General features: G+C 44.3%; 1 protein-coding gene across 6 annotated transcripts in view; it reads left to right on the forward strand.

Moving 5' to 3' along the window:
* Positions 1-21865, forward strand: part of PCCB (propionyl-CoA carboxylase subunit beta) — a 38272-nt gene that overhangs the window by 9982 nt on the left and 6425 nt on the right. For 3 of the 6 annotated variants that reach the window (XM_059855163.1, XM_059855158.1, XM_059855162.1), the window contains exons 2-15: positions 1046-1165; positions 3456-3524; positions 4579-4635; positions 6697-6810; positions 7787-7897; positions 8206-8314; positions 9213-9333; positions 13400-13481; positions 14946-15069; positions 16343-16450; positions 18551-18651; positions 19809-19907; positions 20059-20152; positions 20806-21075. In XM_059855163.1, the coding sequence (XP_059711146.1) occupies positions 1112-1165; positions 3456-3524; positions 4579-4635; positions 6697-6810; positions 7787-7897; positions 8206-8314; positions 9213-9333; positions 13400-13481; positions 14946-15069; positions 16343-16450; positions 18551-18651; positions 19809-19907; positions 20059-20152; positions 20806-20927 (1365 nt within the window). In that variant the 5' untranslated portion in view covers positions 1046-1111 and the 3' untranslated portion in view covers positions 20928-21075. Of the gene's footprint in view, positions 1-1045; positions 1166-3455; positions 3525-4578; positions 4636-6696; positions 6811-7786; positions 7898-8205; positions 8315-9212; positions 9334-13399; positions 13482-14945; positions 15070-16342; positions 16451-18550; positions 18652-19808; positions 19908-20058; positions 20153-20805; positions 21076-21865 lie in introns of those variants that run through there. The other 3 variants (XM_059855160.1, XM_059855159.1, XM_059855161.1) reach the window with 1 other exon arrangement.

A 21865-nucleotide genomic window follows, 5' to 3' on the forward strand; every position in this document is an offset into this window, starting at 1 on the left:
GGGTGCAAGATGGTTTGCAGGCATCAAGGAGGTGGGAATGGCGATTCCCATGAAGGCTCTCTCAGTGATCACTGCCTGTCAGCAGTGTCCCTCCCCAGTTATACAACAGTCTGAAGAGAGTTCAGTCTTGCTGAGTTACATTCAGGACACTGACACACCAATATACAAGCACTACTGCATGTCTAGGGCCTTGAACAGCTTATGTTTTATATAAACTAAAACTTTGGCTTATATTAGGCTTTCCTGCATTTCCTGCTTTTCATGAGCTTTTTGGCCTACTGGTCAGATGTTCTGTAGAAGCTGAGCTGTGTTACAATGTCATGTTGATGGCAGGGTCACGTGGTTCCCTAAAGGAGACAACCCGGGTGCCCTGCTCTTTGCAGACAGATGCTTACCATGGTTGGAAAGAACAATTTTGTTTGGTAGAACAATAAAGAACTTTGCAGTCATTTCTTACTACATAACACTGAGCAAGGGACGTGTATATCTGGTCACTTGATTCTGTTCTTGGCCATTTCACCATTGCCCTACTTTTGCCTGTAACAGTGTCCAGCAGGAAAAAAGCCAGAAAGATTTTGTCAGGAGATCCCTGCAGGCTGTCATGCTTCCTCTTCCCTCTTATTTACTGCAATCAGATAATGTTGGAGTGCCGTGAATTGAACCCTGAGCTGTTGGGGAGGACTGGTCTAGCTGTGGAAGGGTTCCCTGGTTAAGGATAGAAAAAAGGCCTTAATAGCTGCATTTAAACGTGTAGGCAAAAATAGCTGAGATGCATTTATATCCTATTAAATAGTCTTTGAGATTGTTTCCTTTCTCCTGTGCTAGTGCTGTTCCAACAGTCAGCCTTCTGGCTTGCATTAGGTTTGTTTTTGAGGAGGGTAATCACTGCACAGGCTATTTCCAGCTTTGGGGGCCTGCAGTTGCTTAATGGACCCTGTGTAACAGATCAGGGTAGATTTCGCTTGATTAAACTGCATCTGCTGGGGGTCAGCAAACAGCCAGAATCACCTGATGGCTCTGTTAATTGTTGCTTGCTCTGTTTCAGGGAAAGCTGACAGCAAGGGAACGAATTCTGCTGCTGTTGGACCCCGACAGTTTTGATGAATATGACATGTTTGTGGAACACAGATGTACTGACTTTGGGATGGGCTCTAGTAAGAATAAGGTAGTTTTATTGCATATAACTCTTGTTTCAGCGTCCTCTGCTGTGCAGCTAGCCCACTGGTTGAAAATGGGCTCTTCTGTTCACATGTGATTTTTACTATTTGTTTTCTTTTTATGTATAATTTTGTTTTGTAAATTTGCTCTTATTACTCTCAGTTTCCATTTAACAGCTGACAGAGTTTTCTGTTGTCTAAACTTGATAACTTTTTTATAAGGTCATCTGTTTGGTTCAAATACCTTCCTGGGAATTGTCTTAGATTTGCATTTTAAACAGTAGAGGAGGCTGCAGAGCTTTGTTGGTGCAATTTTGTCAATCAGATCAGATATGGGGAGAAAATCAAGGTAGATACTTCTGCTTCCCTACAGGTAGGATTAGAGTTATTAGATGAAACAACTCAGATCTATATTTATGCCTGCCAAACTACAGTCATAAAATCCTTGAGGGCTTTACAATCTGATCTGGATGTTTGGAAGTCCCAGCATTTGTATTGCTCTGTTAACTATTTGCACCCTGCTTGCTAAGGCACTTTCTGGCTATGTGGCCATGTATCCTAAACTAACATGGTACAGGGAGTTCCACACACACAGGGAAAGTGGCTCCCCAAAGTCTCTCACCATAATGTTGGTGCCTGATAATGTTCTACCTGGGAAAAGTGTTCTGCTGTAGTTTGGTAGAAGGCACCAGTGAGCTGCTGGGATGTCAGTGCCTGGTGCTGATGTGCCTGTTCACTGTGAATCTTCCTGCAGCCAAAGGCTGTTTGCTGTGGGTTGTTGGTGTAGAGTGAGGAGCTGCTCTGTGTGTGCCCTGTGCTGCACACAGTGACTACAACTTCTGTTTGTGCAGTTCTTAAGCCAGTTCATTGGGTTTCAGTCCTTCAGGTTGTAGGATTGCAGCCTGTGGGTGAGGGAGGGGACAGCAGGGTTCCAGCAGGGGTGCTGGGGGTGGCAAAGGTGAAGGATTTGTTTGTTGGGTCAGATGGGAGGCTGATGACACTTGGTGCTGGGAAGGATGTTGTATTAGACCTCCTCCCCTCTCAGGGGATAGCAGAGCAAACATCTTTTTTCTTCTATTTTTTTTACTCTGTTTCCCAGCAAACTCAAATAACTGCTTGAGTTGCCTCTCACTGAGTTACTCCATGCTGCATCTCACACTGTTGATAACAAATTGCTGTTTCTGAAAATAGGAGGAGCAGCAGAATCCTGAGTGTGACAAGAGGGTTAATTTTTTCCCTTGTGCTTCAGAATTCACCCTTCAATGAGCTGCGGATTGTGTTTACAGAGCACAGTTTCACAACAGATGACCTAACTGTGGCCACTGAGCTGGAATATTAGTTTAGCATTGAATTTCTCAGAGTCCCTGGAACTTTCCGAGGGTAGGGTAGGCCTTGTGCTCACATCCAGGCCGCTCTGTGGGCTGCTGGGGCTTTTGGGAGTCACCTTCACGTGGCAGTGGCTGAAGTACAGGTGTGTGCTGCAGTTCAGTGTGCCAGGAGCTGAGAGCAGTGCTGTGTGTGCAGCCTGAGAGAAGGCACCAGGCAAGTGTGACCTTCCTGACAGCAGACCACCTGGGCATAAGTGGTTCTTAGAGTGGGCCCTGCAGCACAGACTTCCCTTTTCTCCTTCCTTTTTTTTTTTATTTTAATACCAAACAACAAAAAGCACTTCAATGCCTGAAATTCCCTTTTTTACTGACAGCCCAGCAAAGTTCCTTTCCTACTGTTGTCTTGAAAGACTTCTATATATTTTCTTTACTAGAAAGACAAAGCACATTTTAAGACTCACAGGCTCCGTTTCCTTGGCCAGTTCTTTCTTCCCTTATTTACAGGGTGAAAAATGGGACAGGTCAAGTTCAAGTATTTGAGGTGATTGTAATTATATTTTTGGATCTGTCCAGGATTGTTTTTTATCCTGTATCAACACCTCAGAGGTTTGTGCACTGTGTGCATTCTTTCAAAAACATCAGCTAGTCCTGATAAAAGGTACATCCTATCCTGTCTCTGAGGGCATGATTTGTCTTAATTTCAGATATTCTAAATTTGAGGGGAAACTGCTATGTTCCCTGATCTTTAATACATAATGAATATGTGATATTACATCTAGTTTTCCTTTTTACAGCTGAGGAAAATCTTTGTGGAGCCCCCACTGCAGACATGGAAGATGTCTGACTGATTTCCCAGGAAATCAGTCTTTGCTTTGTCTTAGTAGGAGTTTGTGGAAATTTTAGTAGACATCATTGTTGCTTTGATTTTTCTATCTATTATTTTCAATTCATTTGTCTGTTTTTAATGCAGTATCCTGGTGACAGTGTGGTGACTGGCCGTGGACGGATTAATGGGAGACTAGCTTATGTTTTCAGTCAGGTAAAGTTTTACTTGTTTTTAACTAGTGTGAACTTATTTCAAAGGATAGGTTCACAATAGTTCAGCTTGGCCATGTAGCAATGTACCTGTGGGAGGAGGCAGGGCACCCTCAGACAAGAAGCAAAAAAGCTTGTGATAGCATATAAATAGATAAAATATACTTTTTATGTTAAAATATTTTTTTTATATTAAAATAAAAGTGTTTCAGGTAGAAGCTTATCTTGGTCACTCACTGTGAAAGGCTTTCTTTCAGATCATTAGTGAGCGCTGCTCTGTTCTGGGCCACAAAGTAGCCTTTGTTCCATTTGCTGTCATGGCCAAAGAGGCTGTTGCTGTGTTACCTTGGAGCAAGGCATACACTCTGCCTTTTTTGTCTTGGATGTGTGCTCCTTCCAAGGAGAGTCACTGTTACATGGGCTCGAACATATGGAGAGGAGCCAAACACAAACCTTCATTTTAGAACACAACTATGGAGCAGTTTTTGTATTAGTAGAATTTAAGAGTGCCCCTTCATGGTACACCTCTCACTTTTTATATTTAAAGACCTTTTTCCCTCCAAATTGAGCTGCCTCCTGAGATGCTGAACCTTTTTAGTTCAAATGTTAGTCATAGCCATGCTGTCTCTGTCCACACAGTTTTTGGGGCTTCTTTGGGAGTAGGAATGCAACAGAGAAACTCCCTGGGAGCTGCCTCTGGACTCTGTTAGTGCCAGGAGGTGTCAATACCCTCTTTTTCTTCTGCATCAGTCCCAGGGCCTGTTAGAGATTTTTCTGCTTAGGCATTTTGGCTGACATCTGACATAGTTCCTACAGCACCCCTTGGACATAACTCATGAGTCTAGAAAGGTGACGTGTGTCCAGGTCTGTATTTCCTCCTTGTAAAGGATGCTTGTATTGAGCTGGGATCATCTGCAGGCTGCGCTGAGGGAGTCAGTTGTTTTGAAGCAGCATACCAAATATAGAGCACTGTAGGATTATGTTATTTACTAGCAAAAATTGACAACATTTTACTGAAATTATTCTTTCCCTAATCTGAAAATTTGTTTTACTTTCAGGATTTTACTGTATTTGGAGGCAGTTTATCTGGAGCTCATGCCCAGAAGATCTGCAAGGTAATATGGCACAGAAGAAAATAAAAAAAATTGTCAGCATTTTTTTTTCAGTCTGTTGTGATAATGACTTTGGAGAAAATGTTTGGTGACTGACTTCAGTGGGCTCTGATGTGTGCCATGCCTGAGAGTGGTGCCTCTGGAAACCTTTTGAGTGTGAGTGAGCTTTTCCAGGTAATACACACTTTGTTACATTAAGTTATGTCTTCTACTGCAAAGGGCGAGAGACTTTCCAAGTACAAACATAAATTAACTACTCGTTGTCCACTGGAGAAAAGAGGAATGAATTCAGATAAACTTTTTCCTCTAAACAGTGTGCTGTGAAAGTGTGTAATATTTAAAAAGAAAGCAAATGTAACAAGTAAACAGCCTGAAGATTTTTTTTTTTTTTACAACTTTGAGGTCACCTTGACCCTGAGAGTTTCTCTTATCAGACACTTGTGGCTATTTATTCCTGTTTGTCTGCTTGTCTTGTGAGAAGGGTTTTTGAATCCCGGGACTGGGGAGACAAGAACTCTTTCATGGATGAGTGTTGAGTGGTGTGAACTGGGAAATTCCTGAATTTTCTTGCCATGGAATCAGAAACAAGATTTTTCCTGTGGAAAGGCATACTTTTATGCTGTGGAAATAACTACTCTTTGCCATAGGCTCCTCAGGAGTGTGTGGGTATAAAACCAGGAAACATGAAGACTTTGGGCTCGATAACAGCTATTTGGTTTTACCTGGTCTTGATATTGGGAAGGACTTGAATTACCCTTTCACACTGGAGCTTAGTGGTGTCTGTACTGGGGAGGGATGGAATGGCACTGGAATGATGGGATGCTTTCTGTGAGTTTTCGTTGATCTCTTCTTTCTAAAGCAGCAGGGTCTGATCACAGAACTAGGAAAAATGTGAGTCCTTCTTGATTGGTGCTGTTCTTGGTGGGCTCCAAAGCTGGAAGGCCCTAGGGGCATCAGTTGCTTTGGGGCTCAGTCTTTGTCAGTGTTTTAGGAAGAACTTGGAAGAGCCTTGGGAAAGAAAATCCATATACAGGTCCCTGGAAAATAGCAAACATGTCAGTGAATTCTAGGACTGTACAGAAGTAGTTACCACCAGCTCCTGTTTGGGCTGGAGTTTTGGGTCCCCTAAGATACCACTGACTTGAGTGGCACCAAGTGTAGTTTCTGTGTTTCTAGGGAATATAAAATTCAAGGTTGATGCTGCAAACACTCTGAAAGATGGGCCTGGAATTGTAAATCACTTAGCAAGTTAAAGATTGTCTGAATTAATTTTATTACAATGATTGAAAGGGCAGGGAAAAGCAAATTCAAAGTTCAAAATGGGGATTAATCAATGTTTTACAAAAATTATTTAGGAGCTAAAGCAGATCTTGATGTTAAAACAGATCTTAACACTTCAGCCCTTGCATGTTATGTTACGAAAATGGCAGACATTTTACTGGAATTCAATAATCAGGAATATTTTGTGCAAGGAATGTAAGGAATTCAGTCCTCCTACTTAAGGCTCTGTTATAGTATTGTGTATGATCTTGAGACAAGTAACCAAAATGATCAGAGCCTTAGAAAACAGGATGTGGGACTGAATTGATGGTGCTTAGCCTAGAAACATGAAGGGGAATATGAAGACTGAAGAGAGATTTGAGGTACTTGAATGTTCCCAAAAGTAAAGGCCAAGAATAGCTAATTGCTCTCCCTCGCTGCTGTGTATCAAGACAAATGTAATATTTAGATTTCTGGAGGAAAGATGTAATTTAGTCCTCCCAAAAAAGTTCTAAAAAGGTTAATCAAGCATTAGAATATACAGTTTAGAGAGATTCCACAGCCACTGCAGCAAACTTTGAGGAGTAGATGAGACATAACTGAGGGGATGTTTGAGGTGCAGTTGAGTTCCCTTATGAACAGGGGGAGCCCTCAGCTGCACAGGCTCCTCTCCTGGGACCGTGTCACTCACACTGCATTATCCAAATCCAGTGCTGAGTGTGGAGATGCCCAGCTGGGAAGGCAGATATTTTTTGGTGTTCAGCTTAGCTGGGTCAATACTGAGGAGTTTGTGTTCATCACTAGGTCATGGATCAAGCTGCCATGGTTGGAGCCCCTGTGATTGGGCTGAATGACTCTGGAGGAGCCCGTATCCAGGAGGGTGTGGAGTCCTTGGCAGGCTATGCAGACATATTTTTGGTGAGTAGGCTGCTGGATGGACAGGGAGTTTGGCATCCTCAAAGGTGGGCAAAACATGCAAGTGGGTGTTTGTAAGTAGATGTTAAAGTTATTGTTCTGTTAGAGCCAAAGGATAAAAGGATAATAGGACTCAGACCCTGGTTCTTTTCTTGGCTTTGGGCAAATGTACCCATGTCTTAAACAAGGGTCATGCTGAGCTCTGTGATCCAATGTGTGGTGAGAATGGGGATGTCCAGTGTTGATTGCTCTGGTGAAAGTTTTATGTCCTAAAGGATTTTTGTAGTTAGTACAAAAATTTTTCCCCAAGGTGCACTGCTGCTCATTTTTTCACAGAAATTACATTCTTTTATATGCTGCTAAAATACTTTGCATCAAATTGTGTGCCCAGAACACTGTCCTTTCAGTAGGAAAGCAGGTGGGATGTCAGGTCAGTCAGATGCTGACAGGTTTTGGGGTGGTACAGTCTGGGAGGAACAGTTACAGAAATCGTTGTGACCCACTTGAGCACCAAGCAGTGTAAGTGGATTTCTGAACAACACACCATCCATGCTGGATGGCAACCATTCACCTTTGTGTAAAATTCAAGCCAGTGCAAAAACCTGATTTAAAAAAAATCCCTCCCCCAGCTGGTCAGTAAGCTTACTTCTACCTCAGAGTACAGTGTACCTATACATTCAAATGTCAGGGACATCCACTCCTTCTCACTGCAGGCTCAGTGCAGTTTTTTCCCGGCAGCATCTGTTGAGGTGGCTCATGCTATCTCCTTTGCAGTCATTGCATGGCATAGGGAATCAACTGTACAGGAACAGAAATAAAAAACTCGTTTTGGTTCAATTTGCATCAAGAGATTCTCTCCAGATATTTGTCTGCCAGTAGATAAAACAGTCCTGTTTGTGATGGTGAATTCTTGCAGAATCTGGGCAAAGATTTAAAGACACACTTCTTTGGTAAAATCAGGGTTTTTTTCCTATTTCAGAGAAATGTTTTATGTTCTGGTGTCATTCCCCAAATCTCCCTCATCATGGGTCCTTGTGCTGGTGGAGCCGTGTATTCTCCTGCCTTAACTGATTTCACATTTATGGTGAAGGTAAGGGTTTGTCCTGAGCTGCTGCTGGTGACATTGATCATACACTAAGTGGCCATATGCAAATGGGTATTTTCCAAGATGTTCTCTTGCTTTGGATTTATATTTTGCATGAAAAGTTGAGGAAAAACTTTTCCAGATAACTTGTGGACAATTGCATTTTCAGGGGACTTTTAATGCAATGCAGCCTTTTAAAGAAATTTCTCCCTCTTCTTATTTTAAGGGAAGTCTCTAGAGGCTGTGGCTGTTCCTTAGGTGCTTTTGCATCTTGGCCCTGGCATTCACTGTTTCTGCTTTTCCCCTTCCCCCAGGACACATCCTACCTATTCATCACTGGGCCTGACGTGGTGAAGTCTGTCACCAATGAAGATGTCACCCAGGAGCAGCTTGGGGGTGCAAAGACACACACTGCAGTGTCTGGTGAGAGCTGGGAGCTTTACTGAACGTGCTAATTGTGCTCAAAGTAAATGAGAGTAGTTCTGGCTAAACAGCCCATTGGCCAATCCAGATGAGTCTAAGGGACAAAGCTCTGCCTAAGCACAGGATCTGACTCTGCATCTGCTTTCCTGCAGTTCCTGTTTAGTAACAGAACACAAAGAAGGGAGAGTTCTGGGATTTGGAAGAGAAAGTAGCAAACCCACAAAAGATGCTAGAAGTGGGAATACTGTCAGTGAGTAGGGCTTAGTGAAATCAGCCTGGGGTGGGGTTTTTTTGTTTGTTGTCCAGACATTTGCATGTGTTGAAAGATTCTCAACAGTCCCTTGTTTGCTCACTAATGTGATTGATTGAACTGCTTAACTATAAACCAAGTGGCAGTGTGAGCTGAAGCACTTCTTCCCTCTTTTCCCTTCTGTGAAAATGTCTGTGAGTCATGAATCTTCTCAAGACTCAAATGACTGTAGGATCTCAAATTCTGTGTGAATGGAGCTGGTGATGAACCAAAACCACACACACAGATGCTGCCCAGATCCAGCCCTTTTATAAAAAGCACTTGTAGTCCAACACTTGCGTGCAGCACAGTAACCTGATCAGAGTTCCAGAAGGCTGGAATCCAGGTAGGGCTGTGCCAGCTGATAAAACACTTCACATTATTTTAAATATGAGGTCAACAATGCAGACCTGTTCTGGAGGAAGTTTGACACAGTACATGTTTTCTAGATATTTTTAGCTGGTCAGATTTGGTGGCTTAAGACTCCTGATTGTTAACAGCTCAAGTTTAAAGAGTCCTGGTGTTGCTTGTTTCTATCCTTATTGGTATCTATTTGGAAAGGAAAGCTTGTACAATGATTTCCATACGTGTTTTGCTGTGTCTGTGCAGGAGTTGCACACAGAGCCTTTGAGAATGACATTGATGCTCTGCTGAACCTCCGAGAGTTCTTTAATTATTTACCCCTGAGCAACCGGGACCCAGCTCCAGTCTGCGAGTGCCATGATCCCAGGTAAGGGCAGCCTGGCTGGGCTCAGTGCTCTCTGAGCGCTGCATTTCATGGCTTCTCTGGCTTAAGGGGCACAGAGATATGGGTGTTCTGTGCCTGGGATCTTGGCAGATAATTCTGCATTCTGGTATGTGAATATGGGAAGTGTTCCAACATGTGTGTGTTCGCTGTTAGGTTTAATTCTGTTTTCTGAAAGGACTGTTGTCCAGGCTGTGTGCAGAATGTGGGGAAAAGCAATCTCTGCTCAGGTGGGCTGCCCACTCCCTTGGAATGAGTGAGAGAGGTAGGAAATAGCACAGTGTGTGGCAGTGGGGAGAACTTGCCCTGTTCTGTCAGCTGTGTCTGTTGGATGAGTTCTGCTCGTAAGTGTTAGAGGTGGGCAGGCAACAAGGAGGCAGAAAGCTTTGTGTGTGATGTGCTTGTCTCAGGCTCATTGTGGAGTTGGCAACATAATACAGGAAGAACTTGAGCCATTTCAAGAGGGGAAAAATGGCAACTGTCTGGACTTTTATCAGGGAATTTTTCCAGGAGCTGAGAGACAGCCAAAGAGACAGCACAGGACACTGAGCAGAGAGCCTTTCTAGGGCTGGAAGGCAGAGAATGTCAGTGGAGTCAAAGCATTTTGACCCAAGCTCCAGTTGCACTCGAAATTCAGCCCTTTCCCTAGGGAACCCTCAAGAGGCTGTTGCGTTCTCCTGCATGGGAGTGGTGCCTGAATATGTTCTTTCAGCTCCTCACATGTGTGTGATATGTCTTGGGGCTCTTCATGTGTGATGATTTTAACATGTGAGTCTGGAAGGTTATTTTCTTTTCATCCCTCACTGTGCTTTTCAGTGTCTGTGTAGCAGTTTGTTTGGGGAGGTGCTTTTGGATTGATTTTACAAATCACTGTGCTGGTCCCTGAGATACATTTCTCACTTTTTTAAAAAGAAATTTGCCATTTTCTTTTAGAGAATGGCCTGACAGGTCAATTAATTAGTAGTCCTAAATTTTTCTGAGGTAGGTGTTGATCTTTAGGAGTTCATTAAACTGTGCCAGTCTGGTTCTGTTCTGTTCTTGACTGCTCTGGTTTGTTCGTGACAAAACCAAAGTAAATCTCTTGTATTATTTTCTGAGTTAGGGGATCATCTTTGAGGTTATCATGGTCTTTATAAGCATTCAACAAGTTGTACTGGGATAATTGATCTCTACAGACTTGATTTTGGTATTTTAATTTCACTGTAGAAGCAACAGTCCATTTTTTAAATCAATGTACTTTATAATAGGCAGTTTATTTGTGAGAAGTGGTTAGTGAGGTTGTAGCTACTCAAGTATAAGAGATTTGTGTCCCTTAACAAAAAAGAACTAATCTTTTACAAGACATGAGATATAATAAATGTAATTTGTACTAAGAAGTTCAGTTAGTAGCCTTTATACATGTGAAGGCAGTTCTGTTTGTTAAATTTATCTGGTTTTATAGCAATATCTCCAATAGTTCTCCCATTTATGGTCCTAATGCACAGATTGGTATTATTTCATCCAGACAAACTGACATCTTAATAGATTCCTTCTGCTTGGGATTGATGTTTGATCCTTACAGCTGCTCCACTCCCAGTCTGTTCCTCTAGAGGAATTGCTTTCTTATTGCATTGTTTTCACCACACAAAAAATTGCCACAAATTAAATGTAACCTACTTGTGCTTTTATTGTCAAGTCCTGGGGCTGTTTAGGGTTGTTTGATTGGTTTGTTTTTCCCTCTATTGAGGTAAGTTCTTTTTGGTGTTGAAAAATGCCAGCCTTGGCTGCTGAAGCTTGTGTTGGTGAGTGTGTGTTGTCAGTGATCTGGCTTCCAAGGACTTAGAAGTTTCTTGCAGTACCCAGTTGTCCCTGGTGAGATGTCCCCTGCCTTTGGGAGGTGTGTGATGCATTGCATTTGCTGTATGGCAAGATGGGATTTTACCTCTGTGTCTCTACAAACTTCTGGAGGAGGTTATTGCCAGCTGTTGGTAACCAAGTGCAGTTTCACTTTTGCATTGAATGAAACCCAGTGTCCGTCTGGTGACGGTGTCTCCAGCTGTCACAGGCTTTAACAATGAGCAGCAGTTCTGTGCCACTAAGTGGGATCTGTGAGAAACACCTCTGAAGCCCCGTGAGCAGCAGCAAGCTGCAGCAAGCTCCACATGTCCTGTGTCTGTAGATGTTTGAAGGAGATTTTCAAACGTGGTATCCTGGATAATGTCTTCATTTTGCTGATGGCTATTTTAATGCTGTTAAAATTTCCTTCAGCACTGTGAATTTATGGGAGCAATAATTTCATCTTTTCACTTCTACCCTTTGGGTACCACAGGTCACAGGACAGAGCTTGGAGCACATCTGTATCTACTTTACACTCAAGAAAGTTTAGAATTGTTTGTATCTTAGGGTTTAGTATGTTAAAACAAGTTTAACTTCTTCAGATTAGGGTTCCATTATATCATTTTATGGAAGTGTTTGTATGCAATATTTGTATTTGTATGGAAAAAGCAATCAAAGTGTTGCTGTCAGGTTTGTTCTATAAATAGATGTGTCTCTTCACTTCCCTGCAAGGGGCTGTGTCTCTCTCATCCCGTGTGTCTGAGGGAGCACGGAGACAGCCATGGGGCTGCACTTTAAACTTTTGTCTGATTTTGTCAAACTGCACATCGCTTTCTTCAGTTTTGAATTGTGTGGCTAGAGCCTTGTGTTGTCTTATTCAATATGTACTAAACTATGGCATTGTTAAAATATTAATTCAGTAAGAGCTCCAATAGAAACACCATTTGTTACAGAGATCGCTGTTTTTATGGAATAGCACAAATATACTCCCTGAAAGCTTCTCAATGGTGACTCATAAAAATTGACACCCCTGCACTGAAGCCTCAGACCCAGTGGGTGCCACTGCCGAGTGGATCCCTAATGAGGGTGATGTGATCAAAGCTGGGGAACTGATCCTGTCACTGCTGATGGCATGGCAGGATCTGTGTTACAGGAAAACTCCACGTGAAAATGTGTCACTGTAACTGGAGAAACAGGAGTCTTTAAACACAGCCTTGAAGGGAAGACACCGAGGGTGGATATGTTTTCTCCGTATGTTTTCCTTACTCTGCTTGTTTGGAGCAGGGGAAATGAGTATGGAAAGGTTTCCTGCAGCTCAGTGTGTTCAAAGCTCGGGGTGACAGCATGGGCAGGGCAGGGTGACTGTGCAGTTCCTGAGGTCCTGTGTGTGACAGGGAGCCTCGGGCCGCTCTGGGAGGAGGGCTCTGCCTGGCCAGCTGTAGGGACTGGGCTCTGCTGCTGCTGCCCCCGTGTCCCCGGCAGCCTCTGGGTTGTGTCCCCATGATGCCCTGAGAGGCTGACCCAGAACAGAGGCTAGACAGATTTAAAGGAATAAAGTAGGTATTTATTAAAAGGCCTCAAAAGGACACACCTTGGGCAGTACAAGAGCCCAGCCATGGCTCTGCCCAAGATGGATGACTGGTCACAAGTTTTCACACTTTTATAGGTTTTGGTCCATTTACATATTGGGGTCAATTGTCCAATTACAGCTTCAGGTTATCCCCATCTCCTGCTTTGCTCTCCTCAATTTGCTGTTGTTTATGCTTTTTGGGCCTGAGGCTGTAACAGTTGTCCTTGGTTCTCAAGCTGGAAAAGGATTGTTTTATCCAACTACCCTGTCAAGAGAATTACTAACACTTAATATGAAGTTCAGAGTCACACACTAAGGCAATAGAGAATCTGAAAAATATGAAAGCTAAAACATAAGGCATCAGCCACAGCCGTCTGTCCCGTGAGCCGGCAGTGCCCCCTGCAGCCCGGCCGCCTCCCGGCCGTGTCCGCACAGCCCCGCCGGGCCGTGCTGCTCAGGGCTTCCGAAGCACAGGGGCCTGTGGAGGAGGAGTCTCCTTCAGGAGGAGGCTGTTCAGGCTGCCCGAGATTGAGAGAAGTGGTTCTTTTCTCCATATCTGAGGAGTTTCTGAAGTTTCTGAGAGGTGGAAATGTTTACTTGAATTTTTGGTCTTGGTGTTCATTTGGTCTTTAAATGTTGTTGCTCACACTTACTTGCTCTCCACAGTGACCGTCCGGTTCCAGAGCTGGACACCATAGTCCCAAGTGAGTCAGCCAAAGCCTATGATATGCTGGATATCATACACTCCGTAAGTCTGGCAGTGTTCACATGAAAGATGCATATATTACATTCTGGGTCTAAATAATTGACAGAAACCAGTAGAAGGGCACTGAAGATATAGATACTGTTACTTATTTATTTCAGTCTTTAGAAGTGACTATTTCTACCTGTGTAGTAGCTACCTGTGATTGGGCAACAAAAACTGCAGGGGAAAAAATACTCTATCAGAATCCCAAGATTTGTTTTCAGGATACATCTTATGCTGGACACACAACTATACAGATGAAGGATGCTACAATTTAGTTCTTTCTGGGGTCAGAACCTCCCTTCTGTTGCTTGGCCCCTCCCTGAACCTTGGTGCTTCTGTCTTGGATTCTGGCATTTCTGTATAAAACTAATAAAGTACCCAGAATGCAGAGATTTACCCTTCCCTGTTTATGCTAAAGAGATAATGTACATATGCAGTACAAGAAAATACATGTCTATTTTTTTGAAATTACAAAGTTTGCAACTGGCTGCATTTAGACTCATTTTAGTGGCAAAAGCAAGCTCAGGGTATTTTTAATCCCTGGATTCTTCCACTGTGACTTTCAGCACTGTGTGTAATGAAAGTTAAAAGGTGGCATGTAATAGAAATCATTAGGTAAATTAGGAGAAAACCTCAAGCCCTCCCACAGATTTTGGGAAGTATTAAGGAAAGAAATAACATCACTTTTATACTGCTTAAATTTTTCGCAACTTTTTTAAGACTGAGGCTAATGAAATGACTGGCACACTGCAGTGTATATGGGAATAGCTGCCATAAACAGATGGAACTGGGGAATCCTGCTGGAAGCCCAGGCAGCCATGTGTAGGTGTCGCTACTGCTCCATGGATAATTCTGATCTCCTGGAACGTGTTGAGTTCTGATCATGCCTCATGCACCAGGGCTGTCCCTTGGCAGGGCACACACTGAGCTCCAGCCCGAGGGAAGTGCAGCCACACAAGTGTGTGGTTCCCGGTGGATGCTGGCTGGGCACTGTATTCGCTGCGTTCCCTGGGGCACACCCAGCACTGACCCTGGGGCAGCAGGGCTGTGCTGGCTGCTCCAGGAAAGGGCTCTGAGCTTGCCAAGAGAGAGAGATTACATCAAATGTGTCACAGGGAGCTTCTGAGCTCCAGGAAGTACTGTTTTATCACTGGAAATCAGTCTTTAAGTCTGTTATTAATTAAGATGTGAGAAAGAAGTTCTTAACATGGGATTTGCATTTTGTTCTAAGGCAGGAAGAAAGGAACTAACTGACAGTTTTAGTAGTTTCTGTAGGAATAGTTAATTCTTGCAATGTAGACTGCAAAGACTAAAAGGTTTCCCTCCCTCTCTTTCCTTCAAAATTCTGCAAGTTCTGAACTCTTTTAAAAGTTGCAGTACTAAGGTAACTGAGTTTGTGTTTGCCTGTGTATTTATGCACCTCTGTTTGGCCTCATACGGGCTCTGCCTGCCTCTCCTTTGCAGATTGTGGATGAGAGGGAATTCTTTGAGATCATGCCGAGCTACGCCAGGAACATCGTGGTTGGATTTGCCAGGATGAACGGACGGACCGTTGGGATCGTGGGCAACCAGCCCAAAGTAGCCTCAGGTTAGAGTCCAGTGTGAGGCTCTTAACAGTGCCGTGCCTCTGTCTCTTTCTCTGCATGCTGTGTAAGGTCAGAGCTGTAATGCTCTGTGCTCCTCCACTCATTCTGTGTTTTTCCACCCCTTGCTTTGTCTTGAACCTCACTCTAATACAGCTGTGAAACGAACTGCAAACCATTTCTTTAGTGGCTAACAAGGTGATCTTGCTCCCAGGTAATTAAATCGGTGCTGCATCCAGCCCAAGAGGAGCAGCAGCTGCACATGGGGTGGGAGGGTGGAGGTGGGGAGAAGAGCACCACTCATTTGGCAGCAGCCTGCCATTAACTGGGTTAATCATAGCATGGAAACTGCACATGTCCTTCCACTGCAGTAAAATCCCTAAAACTCAGCTGCAGAGTCAGGGGACTTTGCTGTCTCACTGTAACTGAACAGTGCAAAGCCTTCAGATGCACAAGTGTGGAGCTCTTGACCTCACATGGTTTGGATCTGAAGGTACAATGTGCAGCTCTAGCTAAGATCACCCTTCTTAACTGTCCTGGGATTTTGCTTTCTCTCCTTACTCAGTAATACCTGAAGTGACGTTCCCCAGTCAGAACATTCTAGTTTTCTCCTTGTTTTTAATTCTTATATCTATTTGTTTGGGAAAATCAGATGACCCAGTGTGGTGTTTCATTCTTTTCATCTCTACAAGATATGACCATCAAGATACTAGACAGAAGGTTTTAATATAAATTTAACCTTCATTTAGCATTTCAAATTTCAAGAACTTATTTTAACAGTTCATATAGAGGCTTTAATACAAAATTAGTTTTGTTTTAAATATAGTTGTACATAATATAATTCTAAATGGCACTGAAACAGAAACACTTCACAGTGTGTGTACCGGAAATGCTGATCTTTCTCAAAAAAAATTATTGGACTGTTTAATGTCTGTGGTTTTTTAATGGAGAACTCTGTAACTTTTCAATATGACTGATCTGAAAAATAGTAATGAAGAGAAAGTTACAGAAAAATATTTTAAATTAAACTGTTATGTTTTGGGATAGAAAGTCTTTGCACACAGGGTCAGAAAAATTAAATGAGCCTTTGAGTGTAGCTTGTTCTGTGATCTTAGTTCTTAACCAGGAAAGCTTCATGGCAGATTATCTCCACGTTATCTACAGATAAGCTTTTCCTTTATGAAGACAATACAGCTAAAATAGTGTGGGTTTGAGTTACCTTGAATTATTGCAGATCCCTGGAGTTGCTAACCCCTTCTTCTGTGTTCTTACCCTCAGGGTGCTTAGACATAAATTCTTCTGTGAAAGGAGCCCGCTTTGTTCGGTTCTGTGATGCCTTCAACATCCCCCTGATCACGTTTGTGGATGTTCCTGGGTTTCTGCCAGGTATGCCTTATCCTTAGAGTTCCCGTGGTGCATGGTGGTGTTGGTGCTAAAAATCCATTTTCAGAACTCTGAGAAGACCTTTGCTACAGTAGACTTAACCCAGGTTTTAAAATCCCACTTTTTGGGACAGAAATTCTGTATTCTAACCACAGTAGTCATCACAAAAGGATAGTGAAATGTGCAAAAAATTGTAGGAAAACAAAATAGTGCCTAACTAACCAGTGTGTTCAGGAGTCACAGGGCTTTGCTGGAGTTACCTAAGGAGAGAGACACATCACACAGTCAGGTAATACTGCAGTCTCCAGCAGCCTGGCAGAGACACTGGGATGGCCAGTTTGCCAGGGCCAGGCTTGGGGATACCATGCACTGGAAAGCTCTGTCCTACTGCCAAAAGCTGTGACTGTGACCTGTGCAAGGAAAAAACCTGCATTCCCTGGAGATGTGCCCTTGTTGTAAGTGGTGTGAAGTCCCACTGGTGGCATTATACCAAGGTAAATGCTGAGCTGTGTTTTTAGGTGCTGTTTGCTCTGCACAGCTCTTGCTGGGCCAGGGGAGGCAGTCCAGTGCTGTCTCCCTGCCCGTGGGACAGGATGAGGGCAGAGCTGGCACCACTGGCTCTGGGAAGGGAGCAGTGGCAGCCGGGGCCACTTGAGGATGTTCCACCCACATCTGCTGCAGTCCCTCAGCTGATCCTGGCACGTGCTGCTCTTCAGCTCTGCTGCAGCAGGAAAAGCTGCCTCCTCCACCTGCTGCACACCTGCTGCCCAGAGGAGCTGTTACAGCCCTGTCTCTCAGACCTAGGGCTAAACCAAGGTTCTTTTGCTCTGGGTAGACACAAAGGAGAAAATCCCAACCAATTATTCACAAGAGATAAAAACTACTAAAGTTTACTGAAAAACTATAGAAAATGAAGGAACATTAGCAAAACAGTAAATGCAGCATAAGATCACTTATCACAACATAGACTTAGACCACTGAACATAGAAAACCTTTAAACCCATTCAATGTCACATTCTGTAAGAAGAGAGAAGAAGGAAGGGAGAAAACCAGAAAGACAGAAAAGATACAGAAAAATAGCTTCCAGCTCCTAGGTTCCAGTGATGTAAAACTCCAAGATAAAGGTAAAGGACAATGTGCTTGCCTCATGCTCAGGCTTCTTTAAAGCCTCTTTGATGCTCCAAGGCACTTCTCCGTGGAAAATGCCTGTGTTTAGAGGCACATCAGTAAGGAAAGGGCTGTGATGAGCCTGCTTTCAGCATAGGCTCTCTCAGCAGGTAATATTAAAATGACCCATTACAAAACAGGTTGAGAGAGGACTATTAATGTTATACAATCAAATCTAATGTTAATACTGTTGTATAAACCATGGTTTACCTTGAGGCCTCTGCAGTTCTCAAAGCATCAGAATGTGACTATTCAGCATTCCAGTTCCTGCTTTAACACAATGGAGTTGGCACGTTTTAACCAGGAGTTCCTCTCCTTTCTCCCCAGTGTAGGCTCAGCCACCTCCCCTGGTACGGACCAGGCAGTGGCTTGGTGTAAGCAGACACTCCAGCAATCCAGATTTGAGCAGTTGCTCAGAATCCAAGAACTATTTCCATATAGCTAATTCAAAGTAGTGACTTGATACTGCACAATAAGTATTGATTGATACTGCACAATAAAATGTTGGTTTGAAAGAAGATAAACTGAAGAAAAAAAAAGACGAACCTGAAGAGATGAGACTTGAGGTTTGACTATGATCCAAAAACTGCTGTGTTTTAAGGAATTTGGCAAGATTAGCCCATTGGCATTAGAAATCTCAGATTAAGTAACAAATTCTGTTTCCTACTGCTGCTCACATCTGGAGTCTTGAAAATGCTCTAAAGGTATTTTGTTCCTAGGAAGGTCCCATCTAGCTGAGCTTTGCTTCTCTGACCTTCCATACGAACAGCTGCTGCTCTGATTTTTGAGTTGCTCAGTATCTTGCAGAGAACACTGCCTGGCATGATCTTCTCCAGGGTATTAACATGGCTGTGGTGGTGGTCAGGTTTGCTCCTGGTGACGGATGATGGGGTTGTGTGAATTCCCTGGAATGAAGCAATTCCCTGTCCTTTGCAGGCACTGCTCAGGAGTACGGAGGGATTATACGTCACGGTGCCAAGCTGCTCTTTGCCTTTGCAGAGGCAACTGTGCCTAAGATCACTGTCATCACTAGAAAGGTAAGCTGGCAAATTCCATGGAGATCTTCCAGAATTCCTCCTAAACTAGTGGCAATTTTAGTTAAACCAGACTTTGTCTGTGTGTCCCAGTGGTGCTTTCTATCATTGTCACATCTCTGTTTGTCCCATTTGGTAACACCTCTTTGTATAATATTGCGAGAGGCCACTTCTATTCCCAGACCACTACCTTAGTTCCTTCCTTCCTCTTGTCTCTGTACCAATCTGGAATTTCCAATTTCTGCTCCCTGCTTTCTTTCTGGAATGCCTTCACTCAAGTACTTGTCCCGTGTCACCCAGCCTGTCTCACTAAGGACATGCCATCTGTTTGCAGCAATTCTGCTTTCTCCCATCTTGCCTCCTGAGTCTCCCTCTGCAAACCCAGCACTGGCTGGATCTGTCTTCTGCTGTCTGCAGGTTGAACACTCATGTGGCTTCTTTTCCTTCCCAGACTTCTGCTATGCTCTACCTCATCTTCCTTTCTCCAGAAGGTACCTGACACCCTACTGCCATAAGCTCTGGGGCTGGCACCTTACAACCTTAGCCTTCTCTTTGCTGCCTGCCCCTCCTGCTCGTTTTTCTGATACACTTTTGGCTTATCACGGCAAAAATCAAGAACTTTCTGTTCCTCTGCTTTCTCTGATTTTTCCAAGTATTTCCATGCAGTACTTGTCAATCCTGCAGCCCTGCTACACTGTTCAGTACTGCCCTGACAGGGACTGCACTGCAGCTTGCTCTGCAATCCTGCAGTATCTGTTCATCACTGCTGTCTGGAGCATTTCCAGTTCCAGAGTGGAGCACTGCAGAGGCTGAGTGCTGCATTCCTTGGCCAGGAAATTCCAGAAGTACACTGCCTGGCTGGTTTGTGTGCATGTGCAGGGTGCAGGTTGAGGCCTGCTGGTCTGGATACAGACTGACCCCTCCCTGCCTGCCTTGCAGAATGGGCTTTGTCAGCAGCCCCCTTCCTTGCTCTTTTGGGGCTCTAGTTGAAGTGGTGTCTATTCCTAGGAGATTGCTGCCACAAAGTGGAGATGCTCATGCTCTCCTTCAGTTAAAAGCCTCAGCTGCTTGTCTCTGGACTAGAAAAAGCTGCAGGAGCAATGCAGGCTGTTGCTGCTGCAAGGCCACTCCTGGAGTGGATGCCCTGGTTTGTGTCTCAGGCCTATGGAGGTGCCTACGACGTGATGAGCTCCAAGCACTTACGAGGAGATGTCAATTACGCCTGGCCCACAGCTGAGGTGGCCGTGATGGGAGCCAAGGTGAGTCCAGGCCCTTCTCACTGCCAGCAGCACCAGTGCCATGCCAGCACTGTGGGCTGTCCTGGGGCTGTAGGCAGGGGGATGCTCCCATGCACTCACCTGGAGGGCGTGGCCTAAGGGACTGTCACTGACCGAGCCCTTCTGTTCCCAGGGTGCTGTCCAGATCATCTTCAGAGGAAAGGAGACAAATGCAGAGGAGGAGTATGTGGATAAGTTTGCAAACCCTTTCCCTGCTGCCATAAGAGGTATGGTTGTCTCCCACACTGTGTTTCACTTGGTTTGCCATTGCATGGAGATAAAGTTGTGCTATTGAGTCAACCTTTTGCTAACAATTAAGTTATTTAGGTAAGATAGTTGTGTCTGAGTTAGAAAGGTGATGCTTAATCACAACCTGTGCATGTGGACAACATCTGGACATGGGACACATCTTCAGCTGCAGAGAGCTTGGTGAAAAGCAGGGACTGCTCTGCAAAGTGCATTTTCAATGATGTAGATAGTAGAAGGTGTCTCAAAATTCAGTCTTTTCCTTTATAGCACAGGTGCTTTGACAATCTGTTACACAGCTCTCAATGCAAAGCAGTGGCTTTAAGAAAGACTAGGGCCAGTTCTGTTCTCCAGAACTCTCAGTTCTTAAGTTTTTCCACTGTTTCTGCTTCCAGTTTTGGAGCAGTAACTGTGCTCTGAAAGGCAAGTTATATTCAGAATTAAAAAATAGACTCAGGAATGTTTCCTTCGCAGTCTATTTTAAATGTAGTTAATTTATAACTTGTGAACTTATTTATTCCAGCCATTGTTTTGATTTTGCTAACTTGTGGGTTAGCCTAGATACAGAAGGCTGGGAGGCAGACACTTCATGGTTGGTCAGGTCAAGGGGATTTTTAGTTTTAATCTTTTGCAGGGTTTGTTGATGACATCATCCAGCCGTCCACCACCCGCACACGCATCTGCCATGACCTCGATGTACTGGCCAGTAAATCCCAGTCCAGTCCTTGGAAGAAACATGCCAACATCCCACTGTGAGGGTGAGCAGGGGCTGCCCATGCTGAGAGACATTCTGAATACGAGTTCTGGTTAACTCCGGTTAATGGAGGTCTGCTTGGCAATAGAAATAGTTCTTTCAATTTTGATTTTTGCCAATAATCATCAATAAATCATAGCATATATTTAATCCGGGGGTCTGACCAGCTCACCTCTCTAAACCCTTTCTTGGTGGTTAATACTCAACACATCCTGCCTTGCCTGCTGCAGGTGAGCTGTTACTAATTGCTCAAGGTCAAACATTCCTTGGCTCCCTCATTCCATAGGCCCTGGAGGTGGCTCAGTCCTGCCTGAGCTACCTCCCACCTCCCCACTGCTGGGAAGTTGGACCCCTGTGGAGTTCAAGGGTATTCCACTGGCCACAGACTTTGGAGTCTGACTCCATTTCTTGACTCCACCACTGACTCAGAGAGGAAAAGCCCGAGCCTGGGTTTCAGTGCCCTGGAGACCAGGCCCTGCTGATCCCAGACTCAGCTGTTCTGTTCCTCTCTTAGTCTGGCCTGTGGCAGCTTTTCCCTGCTGGCTGCAGCAGCTGGGTCTCAGAGCCCCAGGACAGAGGTGGGTGGCACAGGGGAAGGCACAGCCCATCCACTCTTAAGAACAGCAGACAAAAAAGGGCAGTTTTGGTGGGACATGCACACCCTCCTCCCTCAGCAGAGGCTGGAACAGAGACCTCCAGAGGCTCCTTCCAGCCTCCTTGCTCTGGGATTATTTGCCAGCCTTGCCAGGAACCACTGCAGGAGGTGTTACTCTGATCAGCTCTGGGCTGCAACTTCCCTCCAGCCCCAGGGCAGTGAGGAACAGCCACTGTCACATTTAGTGCTGCTGTTGTAATCACCTGGCTGCCCTGAGTAACTGCCATTTGTTGTGTGACAGAGCCTCCCTACCTGCACTGCAGCTGCTGCTGCTCCCTCCCCAGC

Source organism: Haemorhous mexicanus, chromosome 10 (assembly GCF_027477595.1).
Source record: "Haemorhous mexicanus isolate bHaeMex1 chromosome 10, bHaeMex1.pri, whole genome shotgun sequence".
Lineage (NCBI taxonomy): Eukaryota > Metazoa > Chordata > Aves > Passeriformes > Fringillidae > Haemorhous > Haemorhous mexicanus.